Genomic DNA, 19,904 nt, shown 5'->3' on the forward strand with positions numbered 1-19,904 from the left:
ATAATATTCCCAAGTGAATTCCCATAGAAGCCCAGGTTCTGGTGTTAACCTGGGCTTCTATGGTAATTCACTTGGGCATATTATCAAGCCCATTATCGCCGCTTTAGTGGCAGTTTTCTGCTGATAACCGCGGCGATAATGTATCGCCCTTTCTTGGTAATATGGCCCTCGTGATTGGTCCTCCTAGGGTCTTCAATGGCTCCAATTGCTTCCCTTGCACTTTCACCGGTACCCAATCCACACCTCTGGTTCTTCAGTACCTTTTTGTTGGTCATAATAGGATTTATATATTCCCTGGTTTCTCTTTTTTTCAGCTAATTATCCTTAACCTACCTATTTGGCAATATGATGCAATTGGAAATTCAGGTTCCTATAAGGACAAAAGCAAAATGTCCAGCGGTTGTGTCTGCAGAGTTTCCATCAACTCTTCCCTGAAGTACCAATCCCCTTCTAGGGTCAGTTAAAAAATACACTTTAATTATTCTATTAAATCACTGCACAGGGTTATTCCATTCCAGGTCGAGTACTGATGTTATGCAGTACCATATGAGCAGCTGATAAACCAAATCCTCCATTACTTAGAACTAAATTTCATCTCACGTATAAAGCTCTTCAATTTTAAAGTCAGTCTGTTCAATGCTGTAGGGGATTCAGGGCTTGATTACAATGTCGGTCGGACTGCCACTGACTGACCTTCCATGGCGGTCCAAACAACAGACAGCCCTTCGGTCCCACTGCCACATTATGATGCAGACAGTTGGACCCTTGGAGGACAGGGAACAGAATGCCGCCTTCGACAGGATCTACTGATCCTGACGAGTTGGCGGTCGGAATTGCAATCCCTAATGATGGCGGTGCCAAGACAAGCACCACCACTGGGATTACGATGTCCCATTCTGAGAGCCTTTTCATGACCGTCAGACCGCCATGAAAAGGCTGTCAGAAAGGGAATTTGAGGGGCCCGGACAGAGACCTCGTCCCTCATGGGCCACAGCAAAGTGCTGCACACAGTGCATGAATGTGCAAGGATGTCCAAAAAGTGCTCTTTCACACTGCGACTTGTGCTGCAGCCCTTTTATTTTGAATATTACTTTTGAACTTATGGTCACTGACATTTTGAATTAGTTTAAGAATCTTTGAACGATTGTAGCCTTTGGCTCTGCTTTTATGTCACTTACCCTTCCTACACTTATTGCACTATTTCCCTTTCCCCCCCTTTCAGGGCACTTTATGATATTTACAAATGTCACTGTAATTAATGTTGCCTGAATAAGTGGCTCGGCTACATTTGAAATAAAAACAATGTTAGCAGATTATTGTTAATTGATTTTTTTGATGGTTTATATTCTTCTGGTTGTCCACTGGGACCCCTTCCTCTCAGCATACTAAGTACCCAGGTCCCAGTGACTTTATTGGGTGAACCCCCCTTTTGCAATGCAGCCCTTTTCCTGCACAGCAACACAAGCCGCTGTGTTAAAGAGCACTTTTCCGACTACCAGCATGATAGTCGCATCATAATTCGGCGGTCGGACTGCCGACTGCTTGTCGGGCGGCTTCCTGACCGTTGGATAGCAGTTGGCGGTCCGACCGCCGACATCATAACAAGCCTCTCAGTTTTTCCCAAAACCAATGCAGTCTTCTAATATATTTTTAAAAAAATTAAATGGAGCCAACCTGAAAATTGGGCATGATTCCCTCTTTTTTGCTGTGAGCTTTATAGCCAATGATATAGATGTAAACCCTTTGTAAGCACTAAGATGGTTGTCAGACACTCAAGAAAATTAACAGATTTGCTGCACACATTTTGTGATAACATCCGAGATTTCATAAGGGGCACGCAGTCTCAACCATTTACCTATCAGTCCCAAAGCCCTGCCGCAGATCATTTTAATTGCAGTAAGCACGTCATTCTTTTCAGTGTTCCTGTGTCACCCTCTACAATGCACAGAACTACCCTAGTTTTTTTGTTTAAAGGCCAGGATGTTCTTAAAATGTGATTGATGCCCTTTGCTGCCACAGCAATAACATTTGCACTTATCCAATTGTTTCTCTCTCTTTTCTGTGTGACCGATGTAAGTATTCTTTGAGCAGTGCCCTACCAGTATATCAAATGTGATATATCGCATTACAGAAATAATGCATCCACTGCATCAACCTTACCACCACCGTAAGGTAAGTGAACGTAAAAAGATGTGGAGTTAAGGATGGTAATTTTATACTCATGGAAATTAACTATTTAGATAGTAATTTGCAAATTATAATGTTCAAAGTTATGTTAATCATGTAATTGCTTGCATTCAATATATATTGTGATATATTGTTATAGATTGATAGTGCATCAATAGCTCATATATTATGCATGCAATAGTGTGATTTAGAAAGCACAGTATATTCAGACAAATGTACAGGAGAAATTCACATTTCTTGTTCACATTTTACTTTAGAGATCTAGGCCTGTTTTTCTCATAATAATGTTGAAAACTTGTATATAATTTGGATGCACAGTTATTTTAGTGAAGAGAGAAGCTTTGTCATTTCACAGGGCCACTGAAATTCCAAAAAGCCTGCTTGCAGGTCACATTGGCGTGGGCTGGTGATATTTGCCTCCTTTGTGGGAGCAGTATGACAAAGCACAACCGATCCTGGTCTTGCTTCTGAAACCATGGCTACAGTCTAAAACAAGCTTCATATTTCTTGCAACATTTGTAATCAAACCAAGTCGACTCGGAGCTCTCAGGAAAAACGAGAAAATCCAGCCTGATTACGCTGCAAGGAAAACAAGACATCAGCGTTTAGTTGCTTCGGCCGTAAAATGGATCCAAAAACAAAACGAAGCTCGTGAGTGGTGCCGCACGCACGCCTTTCCTGCCATATGCTTTGAATTACTTGAAAGCATATGTCAGGAAATGCGCGTAATAGACACCAATAGGCCAGGGGCGGAGCTATGCACCCGCCTCTGGCCTATTGGTGTCTACCTTACAAAACTCCGCGCATGCGCAGACCCTTGGAGCAGCGAACCATTCTGATCGCGCAACACCGGATCCAAGGGGATGATCAACGCCGTATTTGGGCATATTTCCGAGGGTCATTAACTAATCTACCTCCACTAATCACCTGGCTGATAGTATAAATAGCTGAACCGCCTAACCAACCGCTCACTTCATCGGAGCAGCGTTGAGGGGAAGGCAGGCGATTGAACCATGCAGAAACCGTGAGTGGAGTCATACGAATCAGGATGCGCTTCGTGCAGTTTTCACCTGGTATTTTCTGCTGATCCTTGAAACCATCCTACCCTTGATTATCTTTTAGGTTGCTATACTAAGCAGTGAGGAAGGATCCCCCCAATACCACGCAAAAAGCTCATGAGGTTATCAGTTTCTAAACAATAAGTAAGCCACTAACTCGCTCCCTTTATCCATACTAGGGAGACTACAATTTAGCTGTATGTGTTTTTTGTTTGTTTGTCCCTTTTTTTAAAAATTTTTTTACAGGGCCTCAGAACCCCATTTTTGGGTCCTGCTTTTTTCCCTTATTAATTAGGGTAGCATTTCTCTTCCCTTAAATCCGTGGACATCCGACTATTATGTTTATTATGTCCTTTGATATCTCTTTTTTGTTCATAGGGTCGCAGTACCTCAATTTGAGTCCTGCTACTTACCCTCATTGATTAGGAGGTAATTTTCTTTCCTCAAGTTCCTGGACATCTGACAAGTTCTGTATGTTTTTGTCTTCCTTCCACAGGTTCTCATCAACGCCAACTGGGCGCAACTGAACTTACCTTTATATAAACATAGTTAGGTACATTACACATTCTATTTTTATATTTTTATTACACTTTAACATTTCATGTGAGTAAGGGGAGGATAAAGTGCATATCCTTGTCCTGAAGAAGGAGCCTTTGCGCTCCGAAACATGTTGACACTTTAAAATGGTTGATATACCCTAGTACGTATACCATCAACCTCACTCTGCACCTTTTAATAATACCAGCCGGGGACATAATACATTTTTTTATCCCATGTGCCAGGTATTTTTTAACTCACTTTTTCTCACCTCACCTCACTCACATAAAAACACACACCCTCACATAGTCCACTATTAAGTGCTCCTACGTAGTCGTCAGTCGTAGCACGCCGCATCCCGTAGAGGGGTGCGAAGGCCCCGATGATGAAGCATGACACCAAGGGGCCTGTTGGTGTGTGAGGGGCATTTAAACAACACTGGGTGCTCCCCATCATTTTAGGGATCACCACCACCTCTTGAGTGGATTCCACTTTGTTTAATCATATTGCCAAGGGAGAACAAATTCAATTGCTCTCTCTCTCTCCCCCCTTTTTGGTTATATATACCTTACAAAACTGCAAGCAGTGAAAGGCCAATAGCAGGCCACAAAAAAAAATCACACGCACGAGCGTGTGGAATTTGCAAGTCTATTTTTAAACTCCCTTCAAGAGGGCTCTCTTGCGAGCCCTAAAAACATAATTTAAGCTCTGGGGAAAGGGAGAGGAGCTGGCCGAACAACTAGAGCGGTCGACCTCGAATCTGGTTGAACCGGGTTCGAGTCTCGGCAATGACGCTGAACATCCTGCGATTCTGGGCAAATCACCTTATCTCCCCACGCCTAGCAAAAAGGAATGTGTCCTCATGTAAAACAACTGGTGCTCATGTAAAGCGCTCTGATACCCGGGTCAAGGTCACGCTATATAAAACTTCATAAAGAAAAGAAAGGTATGTGTGTAAAAGGCCATTGGGAAACTCGTTTCTCTGGCAGTTCTGGTGCTAAGGTAGACATTCGATAAGGAATAAGAAATTCAATGATACTATCAAAAATGTATTTCATCATTAATTTGATCTTCTGATTCGTATTTGATATTTTTGACATTTCTACAGTAGTTTGTGTCTGCAATAATGCATCTTTATATCATTTGCACTAGAATTAGACTTTGATGTTCTATAAACCTTTAAAAAATATGTAGTGTGGATTTCCTGCGTATGTTCATCTTTTCAGGAAACTGGCACTAGAATTCACTTATTAATAAATGTAATCCTGGCAGTCTCTGGCAGTAACTATTGAAACCCCAGTATACATAATTGCCAGGTAAATCAAGGGCAATGCGAGGTTCACAGCCTGTCTTTTCTGCTTGTGTTTGTAATCTGGTTCATACCAGTGATTGTCAGGGGCTGTGAGGGTCTATCTGGACTTTGTTGACAGGGGGAACCTGTATAAATGTATTACTTTAATAAGGTAGTGGTATGCAATGCTGTGGGTGCAATATTTTTGTAAGTCGATTTTACTGTCCTCTGTATAGCACCATACAACCCTCCTTATTTTGACCTTTGCAGTCACCGTGACCATCATAATTTATACATAGGCTTTTCTCACCTGTTAGGGTGCTAAAAGATTTCTCAATGACAAATGCTTATTGAAATAGGCAGTCACCACTAAGACAAGTCTTTCCTGGACTGCAGGCCTGTTGTGCATCTGTTCCTTAGTAAAGGAGACATACTCCGCTAAGAATCAATAGGCTTTCTGGTGTTGGAAATAAAATGTGTGACTATCACATTGCACAATTTGGAGAAGTAGATAAAATGTACCTCAGCAATGGATACCTCAAACTCAATTTCAGCAGCATCACTTTTGAAACAGGAATCGAAATTTGTGATCTCGGTTCACAGAGTGCATTTATGGCTAATCAGTGGTAGGTAATTATTAAAATGCACTTTCCATTCTTTTTTGTGTTGAAAATCTTTTTATTGTAGAAAAACCAGCTCCAAAACATAGCACATCAATTAGCAGCGGAAGTTCATTGACAATGATGGACAAATGCAAGTACAGTCACAGTAAGATAATCAACCTACCCCCCCTGGCCCACCCTCCCTCCAGACCCAGACCCTGCCCCTAAACTACCCCAAGGCACCCCTCAAGGCATATCTGCAAGTACCGGACCCCCCCCCCCCGCAGCCCACTCCCCCCCCAGAAGATGACGCCCTGGTCAGTAGGGCATCCAAAGCCCAGGGGGAAGACTGAGCAGGGATGGAGCCGCCAATCCACAGAGTTATCAAGGCACATCCCTCAACTAAAATGCTCCACCCCATGCTCCTCTCACATCGGCTCCACAGTCGGCTGCGAGTCCAACCACTCCCCTCTATAGGGCCTCCAGGCCGCCCACACACTTTCCCATTTCTTAGGGCAACCTCGACTTTTGTAAACAACCTTCTCCGCCCGCTGGCACCAATCCAGATCTCTTTCCCATTCTTCCACCGTTGGTTTTAGCTCACTGCCCCACAATCGTGCGATGTTCCTTTTTGCTACCATGCTCGCCAGGGCTAACTATACCTTGTCCCACCTCGGCCAGGTGATACCACTGGTAACTCCCAACACATGCCACCTAGCCTCCAGCGGCACCTCCGCTCCCACCACTTCCGCCATGATACCCGTCACACTCGACCAGTATGCCTGAATCTTTGCGCAATCCCACAGGGTATGGAAGAAGGTCCCTTCCTCCCCGCACCCCCTGAGACAGAAGCGGGAGTCCACATAGCCTATTCGGTACTGTGTTGTGCGTGGAGTGTACGATCTGTGTAGGATGCGAAGTTGGACCAGCCGGAACCTCGCGCGAATCGCCACTTCCCTGGGGCACTGCAGAGCCTCCACCCAGTCATCGTCCTCCAGCAGCCCCAGGTCAGACTCCCACCATTCCCGCAGGGGCCCCAGCATGTCCGGGACATTGTTACTGAGTTTTTTGTACATGAGGGAGATTGCTTTATCGATCATAGGGTCCAATAACAATCTGTCCTCCAGTGGTGCATATTCCGGCAGGTTCTCCCCTGGGGTCAGATGTCTGTGCAGAGCGAACCTGAGCTGCTGGTAGTGAAGGAATTCTCCGCTCTCCATCTGATATTCTGCTTGCAGATCGGTAAATTGCACCATCTCACCCCGTTTCCAAATGTCCCCCAGCACGTCAATACCTATAAGGCTCATCTGCGCAAGTCTCTCAGCTTCACCACTGCTGGCAGGAAGGAACATGCCCACAAAGGAGTCTGTTCCGTGAGCCGTGCCTCCAACCCCAGCACTTTCGTCGCCCGTTTCCAGATGGCGACCACCGCTGCCGTCTATGGGGGAAGAGGACGGCCCTGCCTACCTCTCGTATATAGAGCTGCTAAGTACGTGTCGCTGCCAAAAGCCAGTCTGTCCACCCGGTAGGCTGGCTCCTCCAGCGGGGAGAACACCCATCCATTCACATTAATGAGCTGGGTTGCCCAATAATAGAGGCGGATGGCTGGTACCCCGCCAGCCCTCCCTCATACGGGCCCCTCTGCAGTTTCTTGAGGGCTATCCGAGGACGTCCGCCACTCCACAGCAAGGATCGCTGTTCAGACTCAATTGCCCTAAACACCTGGTCCGGGACCAGGAAGGGAGCGCATTGTAATGCATAAAGCAAGCGGGGGAGGGCCATCATTTTAAATAGGACGGCTCGCCCCATCAGCGAAAGCGGGAGGGACCTTGATTGCTCCACGTCTCCGCGCAGCCGCTCCAGCTGCGCCAAAACATTCAGCCGCAGGAATTCCGAATCAGAGTGTGTGATCCAAATCCCCAGGTATTTGAAAACATCCTTCCAGGCGATTACGCCACAATCCACCGGCAACTGGGGTTGCGGCCCCACCAACACATGCCCCAGGGACTTGCTCCAATTTATGCGGTATCCAGAGTACATACCGAACTCTCCTATTATGCTCATCAGCCTCTGAATGGAAGCCGCTGGCCTCTGTACGTACAGGAGGATGTCGTCAGCGTATAAGGAAATACGCTCCTCCCAGCCCCCTCCCATATCGATGCCCCACACCTGCGGATCCGTTCGAATCCAGTGCGTCAGTGGTTCCAGCGCCAGTGTGAACAAGGTGGGCGAGAGGGGGCAGCCCTGACGCGTGCCCCGACCAAGGCGGAATTCTCGCGACAGCACTCCATTCGCCCGGACTCTCGCCAGCGGCGCAGTGTACAGCAGCACTCGGAAGCATTCGCCAAATCCCAATTTCTCCAGAACGGCATAGAGATACTGCCACTCTATACTATCGAACGTCATATAGGTGTCGAGTGACAGCAGGGCTGCCGGCACCTCTGGTCTCGCAGAGGTCCCCTGCACTACCCCAGACGCCAGAGATTGAAACGAGTGCTTCTGTGAGGCATAAAGCCCGACTGGTCTGGGTGTATCAAATGCTGTACAACCGCCCCCAGTCTCGTGGCCAGAATTTTACCGAGGACCTTGGTCTAGAAGTTCAGCAAGGAGATGGGCCTGTAGGAGCTACACAGCTCCTGCGGTTTACCAGCCTTATGTATCACTACGATCGTTGCCGACCGTATGTCTTTTGGAAGTACCCCCACCTGCTCGGCTTCATTGAACATGCTCAGCATGTGAGGCGCCAGGCGGCTGGACACGCAGCTAAAGGCTTCCGCCGGGAACCCATTGGGCCCCGGCGCCTTCCCCACCTGCAAGTCTCCCATGGTATCCTCCACCTCCTGGACCGTTATGGGAGAGTCTAGGATATCTCTATCAGCTTGTTCCAAGGCAGGCAGCTGCAAGGGAGCCAGGAAGTCGTGATACTCTTGTTCCTGTCGTACAGCGTGGGACCGATAAACCTCCTCGTAGTATTGTGCGAATTCCGCCGCTATCTCCCGCCCCGTCACTCGCATGGATCCATCCGGCCTTTGAATTCCCGGGATCTAGTTACGATCTCGGTCCCGTCTCTCCAGCCAGGCTATCATCGTGTTTGCCTTGTCTCCCAAGTCGTACACCCGTCTCTGAATTGCCAGGGTGTGAGATCTCGCCTGGTCAGTGAGGACATCTCTAATCTCCTTCGTAAGGAGTTGCTGCCTATACATTCTTTCTTGCAGCTGCTCCGGGGACTCATCCGACGCAATCTCCAGGGCCTGGAGGTCTCGCTCTAGCGCGTCAATTTGCGCCGATTTCTCCTTGCGGCGTTTCCCCACCTCCGCCTGTACAAAGTCCCTAGCCACCGCTTTGTACGCCTCCCACACTACCCCAGGAGAGCTGACAGATCCCACATTTTCTGCAAAGTAGAGGTCCACCCTTTCCCTAAAGGCTTCCTGAAACTCCTGGTCTTTAAATAGAAAGGAGTCCAAACGGGGGGGCCAGTGCGGTCCCGGACCGGGCCGTGCAGCCGGACTTCCACTGGTGAGTGGTCCAATATCCCTCGCGCTCTATGGCACCCACCCTGAAACAGCTCCATGCTTCCAACCTGCGTGAAAATGTGGTCAATCCTGGACCCAGAGCCGTGAGCAGCCGAAATGTGGGTATATTGTCAAATCGTGGGGTTCTGTGCCCACCAGAGAACGACCAGTCCCATGGCTCGACAAAGTCCCGGAAGTTGTTAGTCCCACCCCTAGCAGGGAGTGTTCGCGACCTGTCCAGATCTCTCTCCATGACCGCATTCATGTCCCCCACAGGACCAGTATCCCCGGGGGCATGTCTAACAGCAACTTCCCAACGTCGGGGAGAGTGGTACCGTGGAACCCGGGTGGGATATACAAGGAGCAGATATTGAGTGCCCTACCCTCCCATTGAGCAGCGAGTGCTGCATACCTCCCTAGGGTGTCCAGCCATTGTGTTCCGAACACCAGCGGTAAGGTGTTCCTGATGAAGATTCCCACCCCCCCCTCGAGCCCGTGGTGAAGCCAGCATGTGTACGCATCATGTAGCCAAATCTATTGAGGGCCTTGCAGTGGTTCCCCAGCAGTTGCGTCTCCTGCAGCAGGACTATATCTGGTGCATGTCTATGTAAATACTGGAGTACCATGGTGCGCTTAATCTTGTTGTGTAGGCCATTAACATTCCAGGAGAGTATACTAATGTGACTGGAGTGTGGTATATGCATTATGGGTAATTACCACTAACAGCCAGGGAGGCAAGCGCCCACCCTCCCCACCCCCCACTTCCCACTCGCTCGCCAATTGTGCCAAAGGAGCCAAATCAAAAACAGTAAAAACACAGCAACACAAAATAAACATTCCCACACCGACATCCCCCAACCCTTAGAACAATCAAGTAGCCCTTGTAAACGAAAACTACGGGGGTGAGAGCTGCATCAAAGTCTGCAACTTGAGGACTACCCTCGACCCTGCTTCGTAATCTGTAACCTGCCTCGGCTTGCCCAGTTGTGTCCAGAGTACCATAGGTGTGGGCAAGTCAGTCCCCAACCTCGCTTGCTCTTTCCATTCTTAAGTGCTTAATTTGAGCCGGTGGTTTCCGGTGCTCAGCACCGGAACTTAATTGCCAACACCAGCACTTATGACAATCAGCCGCATGGTGGTGCTGTTTCTCTAATTTAAAGATCAGCATAATAACACTTGTTTATTAGTTCAATATACATTAAAAAATTACTGATACATGCCGCCGAAGCGATTTTTATAGCTTTAGGGGCCTCAAATAGTCTAAAATGTCCCCCTTGTAAATGTATGATGGTTAGTTGAGTTGGTACTATTACTGTCAGCGCCGGTAAGGGCAATGGGTGGCACAAGCAGCAGCGGCAATCTGACATGGGGACCCTGGCGTTTATTTATTTCCAAATTAAGCACTAGTTTCGCCTGGACTGGTAAGGTAGGGTTGAGGTGGTAAGAAAGCAATCCTTGTGGTCACACATTGAATAAAAAGAAGGAATTTACGAAAAGGATGCTCTTGCCACTGGAAGACTCTTATTTAGTGAAGGCATCAGATTTAAACCTCCTCTCAGTGTGCTTCAGCAAGATTGGCCTGACTCCTCCCCACACAGTTGCGCTGTTTTTCTATAATATTTCAACAGACATCGCGATTCAAAGAGTGATGTGCAACAACATTTCAAAATGGAAGTCAAACCCGGTAAGGTTCTTCCTTGAGAACGCAATCTGAATGACGAAGTGCAGTTTGGGTGAAAGGCTAGTACAGCGCTTTAGGTGAGGAATTGTGGGTGAAAGATAAATAATTGTGTAGTCTTATGCCATTTTTACGTTTTCCGACAGCTAACATCCTCTGATGAAATTTTTTGCTGACCAGTTGTGAATGGTTTCGGCTAAATCCTGGTGTAACATTTGTGGTTTTGGTTGGTTATTTATTTGTTTATGTAGTTAGTTACTTATTACAATGTACTATAGTGTAGTTAGAATAGAATCAAAGAAGAGCTTGGCCTGGACATTGGAAAGTACATCTCTAGGACAAAAAACAATGACATAGGAAAGTTCTTCTGGTTAAAAGAAAACCACCAGACCCCAATACCCAATGTTAAGGTGCTAATTCAAACAACTTGAAGTGTTCCATAGTATTCACTATATGTCTGGATGCCATGTCACCAGGAGCCACAAATAGGAGAAACCATCTGTAACTGGTCAAATGGAATTTTTCCACCAAGTGCTTACTCACGGGATGACAAACTCCTGGATGTTACTGACAATCTGCTTTCCCACCATGATGATGAAGAGCTGCTGGGCCAGTTCAATCAGGCACCCTCCAGGGCCACACTGAGGAATGAAGAAGAAAGAGCAAGGTTAAAGAGTGATTATAAACTTCTGTACAACACATCTGAAAAGGGCAATGTGCTGAAGAGAAGCACATCCCACTACAGAGAGGAGGGTTAAAAAGAGAAAGGCTTATGAAGATGTTAAAGGGACAAAAGAGGGGAGGAGCCTGAGAGTATGTAGGTGTGAGGGAGAGAGAAGAGAGAGAGAGAGACAGAGAGAGAGACAGAGAGAGACAGAGAGAGAGAGAGAGAGAGACAGACAGAGAGAGAGAGACAGAGAGAGAAAAAGAACAAAGCAGCAAGAGAAGATGGTAAATAAAGGTCTAAATCTCATTTTCCAATATTGGTGTAGTGAGCTTTTTCTCACCAACCTCTCAACAAATATTGCCAAGTATTACATTGAATTCTAAGGCTTACTTCCTCCAAAATATTCGGAGACATAATGGTTATGTGTGAGTAGCTGTGTACTACCTTTCGAAGATATTCTGGATAAAAACACCCAATGATTTCAAGAAGTGAATGTGGGTTCCATGTTGTTAAGTTTTACACTTTGGGAGTGTACAACATTCAAGGGAGAGTCGCTGCCACCAGAACACTTGTGAAGATCTGCTCAAGGACTGAGCACCTGGCCAGTGCATTGCACTAGAATTGTGGTAATTGGTATCATTTTTGGCCTGTAGGCCAGGGCGCAGCTGCACCTTTCATCTTTCCCCCTGCCACAGAAGGCACAAGGGACTTTCAAGATTTGCACAGTTCTACAATTTACATAAGTAAATATATACTAGTGCCTGCAAATCAGGCCTTTTGAAAAGGGGCGGGAAATGATCAATTCAGCTAAGGCCAAAAAGACAAGTTTACAACAAGTTTTTTTGCACAAAAAATACATTGCAAAATATTTAATTTCAGCTTAATTCTACTTTGAATATGAGACATTTGTTTGCCTTCAAAAGCAGAGGACTGTAATTCTTCAAAGTCTTTTATATCAATATTCACCAACACAGCCTAACCTCTAGCACCCATCCTGGCCCTGACAGAAAAATAGTACATTGTCTGTTCTTATAAATTGTCTATCCTGATCTGCATCGGTCCTGTCTTTATAGATGGAGCATGTTGGACAAAGTCCCTCTACCTCCTAGGCTCTGCTTCCACATTGTGTGGAATGGGTGAGGTATTTAACCAGACCTGATAAGCAGCAGTATCACAGGGTGAGGTATTTATTGAATGTGGTCAATTTCTCCTCAACTTGGAAAAGAGGCAAAATGTCAGAGCGTGGTCCCACAACTGTATCCCTGTGAAAATGTTTGTTTGTACAGAGATCGGAATTTAGCCCTAAACTTGCAATTAGGGCCACAGTATCACGTTAAACAGTAGGAGGAACCAATTGTTCTCAAGTTTCTCAAAGGACAAGTCTCTCCCTCTGCTAACTTGCACCTGACTGGTCATTGAAAATCCGTATTAAAACATTATATGGTATTATATATAAGTTATGGGGCGAAGCTTATAGTGCCACCTACTTAAATTTGAAAAGCACCATAATCAAATAAAATACAATTTAATCATCAAAAATAAAAGAAACTATTTTATGGACATCACTGTGATCGTACTAAGACACAGAACTTTTATTGCAGTGTATGAAAACAAAGGGGGAGATTTACTAAGATTTTGACTGTGTTTGCGTCAAAAAAGTGACGCAAAACGGCTCAAAATCTTTTTTTCCTAATTAACTTTCCATTGCTAAACTTGTTTAGCTTTGGAAATAACATAAGTAATGCAAAGCAGCGCATTGTGCTGCTTCGCATTACTTTGCGCCACCAAATTTACTAAAAACATTAGCTTGGGTTTAGCGTGAGGAAACTGCACCCTTTTCAACTAGACGCAAGGAAGGAGAAATCTTTTCTGACTTTGCATACGTGCTGCACTGTGCAGCATGTATGCAAAGTGGGAAAAGCTTTGCATCGTGCCTAGCATAGTATTTTGTACCGGAAGTCCTGTACAAAACCTATGCTACACTAGTGCACACACCCTAGTGCTACGGCACTAATGTATGCGCATGGTGCACAGCAGCTGAAATCAGCACCGGCGCAAGTGAAAGGGGAGGAGAGAGCAATATCTTTGAAAATATGGCGCTCTCCTGCTCCCTCCCTGTCGCGCAACACAGCGTAGACTCATGGGGGGCTGTGCTGCGTTGCGTGGAGATTTCGTAAATCTCCCCCTTAGTGCCTGGTAATTGTCCAATGAGTCAGCTACAGCACAATACTGAAGATAAATGTTTCAGAGCACTGGCCCCATCTACCACTCCCCCATGTCATTTCTGGATTTAAAGATGAACTCAACTGATCAATTTGCTGGGAGTATAAATGCTCTCCCAGGTAAAGAAGATTATCACTTTTCTCTATTTTCAAAGGGGTGTGATGCACCCCGCTGTCATCACAAGTGATATGTGTATGAGCTCAGCTCTAATAGATCCTTTATTTTCCAACCTTATCCCTCTGGCCCACAGGGGGCAGTGCTGATGAGAAACATCCGGTCTCATGAGAACCATCCTTCTCTAAGTCTGACAGTGTTGTAGAACTCCTAACTACAGATGCAGAGGTGTGAGAAGGGACCCTTACCCCAATTGCACCCTTTTCCACAGAGCTTTCAATGCATCTCAATGTTTTCATTTGATTAAGCATGCAATCCTATGTCCTAATTGTGGTTTACATTGATGTTAAACCAGTTGGATCATTAATTTAGGTTTCTTGCCATTTCTTTTATGTTACAAGGAAAATGTCAACCTCCGAAGAGAGAAAAAAGTTGAAGAACAATAAAATAAATGAGTTGTCTGGTGGTGTGCTTCATTATCATGTTTGGAATATCCACCTGCATTAATATCCTGACCATAACGTTGACTCCCAAAATATCAGAGCATCATGAATCTACACTTATCTTGACAATATCTCGGAGTTAATATTACAGTCCTGATATATCCACAGGTTGATATTACGATATGGTCGAACGCAACCCAACATAAACTATATCCTGTATTACAGAATTAATTTACTATAAGGACAGAGTCCTAACACAAATGTGTTCCAATCCAATTTAGTCTCAACCTGCTAATTCAGGGTAGAGACACAGGAGACCCATTTCCACATATTCGAGTACTGAATTCCAATACACAGTTCTGGCGATGAAGAACAATCTTGACTTGTAGCAGAGTTTGCTGGTCCAGTACTGACATCAGGTGTGGCCGGCAAAGATAAGAGTGGTGAGGCGGGGCGTGGGCGCAAGTCGACAGATGACGGAATAGGTAAAATGAAATTTAAAATAAATAAAACCACTTACCTTGTGCTCGCTGCATAGCTGAGTCGGCGATGTAGCAAGTGAAAGGTAAGTGGTTTTATTTATTTTTTAATTTAATTTTACCTATCCTGTCGACTGTCTACTTCCACATCCTGCCCTGGCCCACCGCTCCACCGCTCTTACCTGTGCTAGGACTGCCTAATTGGCATTGAAGGCACAATTCTGCCAGTGCATCTCAATCCTGACCTACAGCACTGCCTGCAACACCAGTACTGAAACCCACACGCAGCTCGTTCAGTGCGCCTAAGTCCTGTTTCGCCATTGTACTCCAATGCAAATTTGTATGGTCCAGCTATATCCCCAAGTAGTCATGCATTAACCTGCAGGACGCCCTACATCATACAGTCTGGTCGCCGGCATTGTACGTACTCACATCCTCATTCCTCATGCCAAACAGCTTGCCGTAGTGGCCTGGATAACCCACAAACCTGAGGGTAGAAGAGTGAGAGGATATATAATTCACTCAATTGCAAACTCGAAAATTCAATTTTTGATAAATTATAGACAATAATAGTATTCACCACAATGTACCTGGTGAAGGAAAGAAAAACAAGGTGGTGAAACTAACTTAGTGTAATTTAGTCCACATGGTAAGTGAGGACCACTCGTTTTCTAATTAGGGAGTGACATTAAGAGGCAAATAATTACTGTATCAATTTCAGAGAGAGTTCTTGTATCCTAAACGTTTTCAAAAAGACCAGTATAATAGAAGTATACATTACAACGATGTTTATCATGGGCAGATACTTACTCAGGGAAGCTCCTTTAAATTCAGGGAGACCAAAAGTGGTCTGCAAAATATCTATGTCAGGTGCACAAGTGGCATGATGCAATCAATGGCCAGGGTCTGGAAAGTGATGTGTTCCCGGTTCGATTACCTTTGTTGTTCCCTAATTTAATAGGCTGCATCTGGCTTCATTCTGCTCTTTTCCTCTCCCTCTCCCAGTCCTGAATATGAGCAGCCATGAGTGACCCAACTCCCATCCCTCAACCCCTCTGCTGGCCCTATTTAAGGGAAACTACTGCAGGCCTCCCAATCCTATCAACTCCCCCTATCAGCGGCGGTCCCTCCATAGGAGCGGAGCAGTGTTGCCCCCCCGCACACTGCAGCAGAAATAGTGAAAAAAATGTTGATCAATGATTTTATTACTGGTTCTGCGTTGGGTTTTGAATAGACAGGAAGAATGGCGCCCAAGCTGATTCACGGCAGAGTATGAGATCAAAGAATAATTACAGTGCTGCCAGGTATGGGGAAAACCCAGACAACCCCAGAAAATATGTGGGTGCGGACCCACAGTGAAAATTGAGACTAAGTCCTGGGCACACATTCAGAGTAATGCTTAAGAGTGTCAATGCACAGTAATGGTACTTAATGTGAAAGAATTGCAGAGGTCAACACCAGTAGGTTCTTTTCTTTTTTTTGTCCTCATTTGCCTTTACCCTCTTATAGGAAACACCGACAACCTTGCGTGTCTGAGCTGGACAAGCACAGAGATCTGATTTATATCTCACACCAGGACACGAGTTAACTTAGGTAGGTTCTTTTTGTAGAATTATATTTATAAATGTCTTGGAGTATGTCAAATAGGAGCACCAGCCGACACGTGTTTCATCACCTGGGTATTAACCCGTGACTCTTCAGGGCTGACTGGAGAAAATGATAACGTGCGATATCGCTGGACCGGTGATAATTTCAACCCGGTCAAAAACGGGTATTGTACGATCAAAAGTAGTAAACAAGAGCGAAGTTGATGGGTTGGGGAGGACAGGTAGGTCCCTTCCCCCGTACGTTCCGGATCCAAGGGTAGAGAACGGGCGGGTGTGTCCGTCTTTAAAAGGTCCTGAAATTGCAGGAGAGGAGTTCTAGGATCCGTCTTGCTTTCCAGTTGCAGCTTTCTTTAAGTACCATAACTGTGAATTGACACTTTTAAGCATTACTCTGAACGTGCGCCCAGGACTTGGTCTCAATTTTCAGTGTGGGTCCACACCCACATATTTTCAGGGGTTGTCTGGGTTTTCCCATGCCCAGGACTTGGTCTCAATAAATGATTTTATTACTATTTTATGTTGTACTCTCTGCCAAACAGAGTGTGGGAGCAGGGCCAATGCATCATTGCTGCTGGTTGGCAGCAATGAGGAGTGACCCCTTTGGTTTGAAGGGTGAATGTAGGTTTGACCGACTATCATACTAACGTCAGCCTGACAAGCGTAATTCAAACCTCCCCAACCTAGCTGTCTTGGAGAACAGGCACAGGCCTCCAGTGTGTTTTGGAGCACTGCGGCAGCCTGCTCCAGCCAATCCAGACGCTTCACTCAAGCTGCTTAACAGCATGAGAGCAGCGTCTCGATTGGATAAAGTAGTTGGCTGTGTGATGTCACCTCATGCTCAGAGGAATCAGGAGCCAGGGACTGGAGTGCATCGAGGACGTGCAGTAGGATAAGGTAAGTAATTTTTATTTTTTTTCTTTCTTAGATGTTTAATGCATGTTTTATTGTACTTTGTTTCATATGTATGTTTTACATTATGTTGCACTCCACCGTGTTTACATGTCACCAACCGCCACGGTTCCTTATGCTGACCATTGGTGACTGACGGCAGATCCACACTCCACATCCAAAGTTTGGTGAGCAGAACCAATGATGACCTCACTTCGTTGGCTACTCACTTCCTCTTTCTACCGGCCCTTTGTGTGAGTGGATCATGCCTGGGTCAAATTTCCCAATGCGCTCCCTTAATTTCTACTTGTACTATGTCTCTAGAACAAACTCCCTCCACCCCCATTCCCAGAGTTAATTGTCTTCCCGCACCTGCCTTTGAAGAAGGCGACATAGAAGGGCGAAGAGTAGAAATTCACAAACTGAAAGACGAAGACCTTGAAGGTGAAGGCATCTTCATGGAGTGTCTGTGTTCGGTGCATCTCTATGGGGAGACAGAAAGAGAAGCAGGTAAACATCAAGTAAGGTTATTCCAGCAATTCCCAAGTTCACGGCTACTCTTGTGGAGGCAGAGGGGTGCACAGAGGAGAAGATAGGCAGCAAGGAGATCATTGACCCAATCCTATGGACTTTCTCATGACTGAAAGGGGACGAGGAGCTTATGGTGGTATATACATACAAAGAGGTAACCATAAGGAAGGGCCCCATGGAATGCTAGAGCAGACATGAAGCTAAACAGGGGGGCATAGAAGGGAAAGGGGACATCAGCAGGAGTGCATGGGTACTGTACGACCAATAGATGTGGATAGGATGTGGCTTAAAGGCCAGAGCGGACGGCTTTGAAACTGGGGAACCAGGTTTGAGTCTGGCAGAAGGCTTAAACATTCTGTGATTATGGGCAAATCACTTAATCTCCCCGTGCCTAGAAAAATGTATGTGTCTGTCTCTAATGCAACTGGTGCTCATGTAAAGTGCTCTGATACCTTCGGGTCGAGTTTGCGCTATATAAAACTGCAACAACAAAAAAAAGAAACAGGTGCTTCAGGACTGGGGTGCATGTGAGTGGGCGAAGGAAAAAGGAAATTGCGGATGCTGTCCTACTGTACAGCACATCATACACCTCTAGAGGGCAGGGAGTGGGATTTTAAGGAAAAGATTATTAGCAGGGCTATGTTCATACACCCGTTCTGATTCCACATCACACAGTTCACCTCTGGGGACAAGGAAGCCCACGAGTGAGGCATTATCATGAGAGGTTATACACCCAAAGACTATGGATCTCTATGAAGTGGTAAAGAGATGACAAAATCATAAAAAGGGGAGGGGCTAGAAATCTGTAAGCAAAACATTCCTTGATGACAATCCTGAATGAATTTTAAAGGATGAACCCTAGTAAGGTTTAGATATGTGAGTGCACTAGTAGGATTTATTAGCTGTAGTCTAACTTACAGCACATCTCCTCATGCAGTGATGCATAATAAGGAAATCAGAAGGTAGACTGAAAAATCTGAATTTAGCCAATGCAATGGCCACCTCTTTTTTAATCATGAAAACGCTGGTTTTCTTAGAAAGAAGAGATTTCTAAAGGACACAAACAATGTATGTACCAATGACATATACTGGCATCCAATCAAATAGGAGGTGATGGTGGTAAATGTAGGGATCCCTCAACCCAACAACAACACTAGGATAGCCAAGCTAGTGTCTGAGAAACACAACAGCACTCAAGGGTGGCATAGAGCAAGGGCTGAGAGAGAGAAGTGCCTGCCTATGTCACACTTGACTCACACTCAGGATTTAGCTAGAGTATCAAGGATGCAAGTAGTTGTTGGAGGTGTGAATAACAGTGGGGACGTGTGAAATGAATTCTGAGCACACCTCAAATCATTCTTGCAAGTTGTGTGGGTGAGTGTGACAAGAATAGGATTACTGACCACAGGTGCCTTAAAGAACCTTCCTTCAACCTCATTGTCCCGATTACTCCAGAAGATCATTACCCCATTTGGTGAGCTTATCCGCCAGTGAGGTGTAGACCTGGCTCATGAGCAAGATGAGGATCAGGTTCACCACAGTGCTGCTGATGTTTGCGATATTTCCAGCCTGAAACAGAACGAAGGACCATCAATGGACGAGTCGAAGTTGTAATGGAGGCAAACAATTTTTAAGAATCAGAAGACACTAATCTGAGCACAGTGACAAGAATCATGTTTGAGAGCACAGGATGGAACCTTCAGTCTGAAGGGAATAGTGCTAGTGATTGGCAGAAAAAGTTTCCAGTTGACAATGATTATCTGTCTTCTAACGTTATTATATAATTTGTTCAATTACATAGTAATATGGCGTTTAGTGAATACCCGCAAGAACTGAGATCGAATCTTTCCTTGCCTGTTGTCCATGTTGTTTGATGCTGGGGAAATCATTGTATTTTCCTAGGCCCTAGTTCTCTTATTTGGCACAATGAGGACTGCTTAGAAATTGGGTAAGCATAGCAACTAAGGGCCTTATTTAGAGTTTGGCAGACAGATTACTCCATCACAAATGTGACAGATATCCTATCCACCTTTTTACAAGTGCCACATGATACAATATACTTGTAATACAGAAGATTGGAAATCTGT

At 45.4% G+C, this 19,904-nt stretch overlaps 1 protein-coding gene across 1 annotated transcript in view; it reads right to left on the reverse strand.

Annotated features, from left to right (window-relative positions):
• Positions 1-19,904, reverse strand: part of ANO7 (anoctamin 7) — a 221,107-nt gene that overhangs the window by 27,485 nt on the left and 173,718 nt on the right. The window contains exons 14-17 of the mRNA XM_078640414.1: positions 19,284-19,386; positions 17,659-17,770; positions 15,224-15,278; positions 11,409-11,506 (exon numbers count right to left, since the gene is read on the reverse strand). Of these exons, the coding sequence (XP_078496540.1) occupies positions 11,409-11,506; positions 15,224-15,278; positions 17,659-17,770; positions 19,284-19,386 (368 nt within the window). The remainder of the gene's footprint in view (positions 1-11,408; positions 11,507-15,223; positions 15,279-17,658; positions 17,771-19,283; positions 19,387-19,904) is intronic.

This window comes from Lissotriton helveticus, chromosome 5_1 (assembly GCF_964261635.1).
Source record: "Lissotriton helveticus chromosome 5_1, aLisHel1.1, whole genome shotgun sequence".
Lineage (NCBI taxonomy): Eukaryota > Metazoa > Chordata > Amphibia > Caudata > Salamandridae > Lissotriton > Lissotriton helveticus.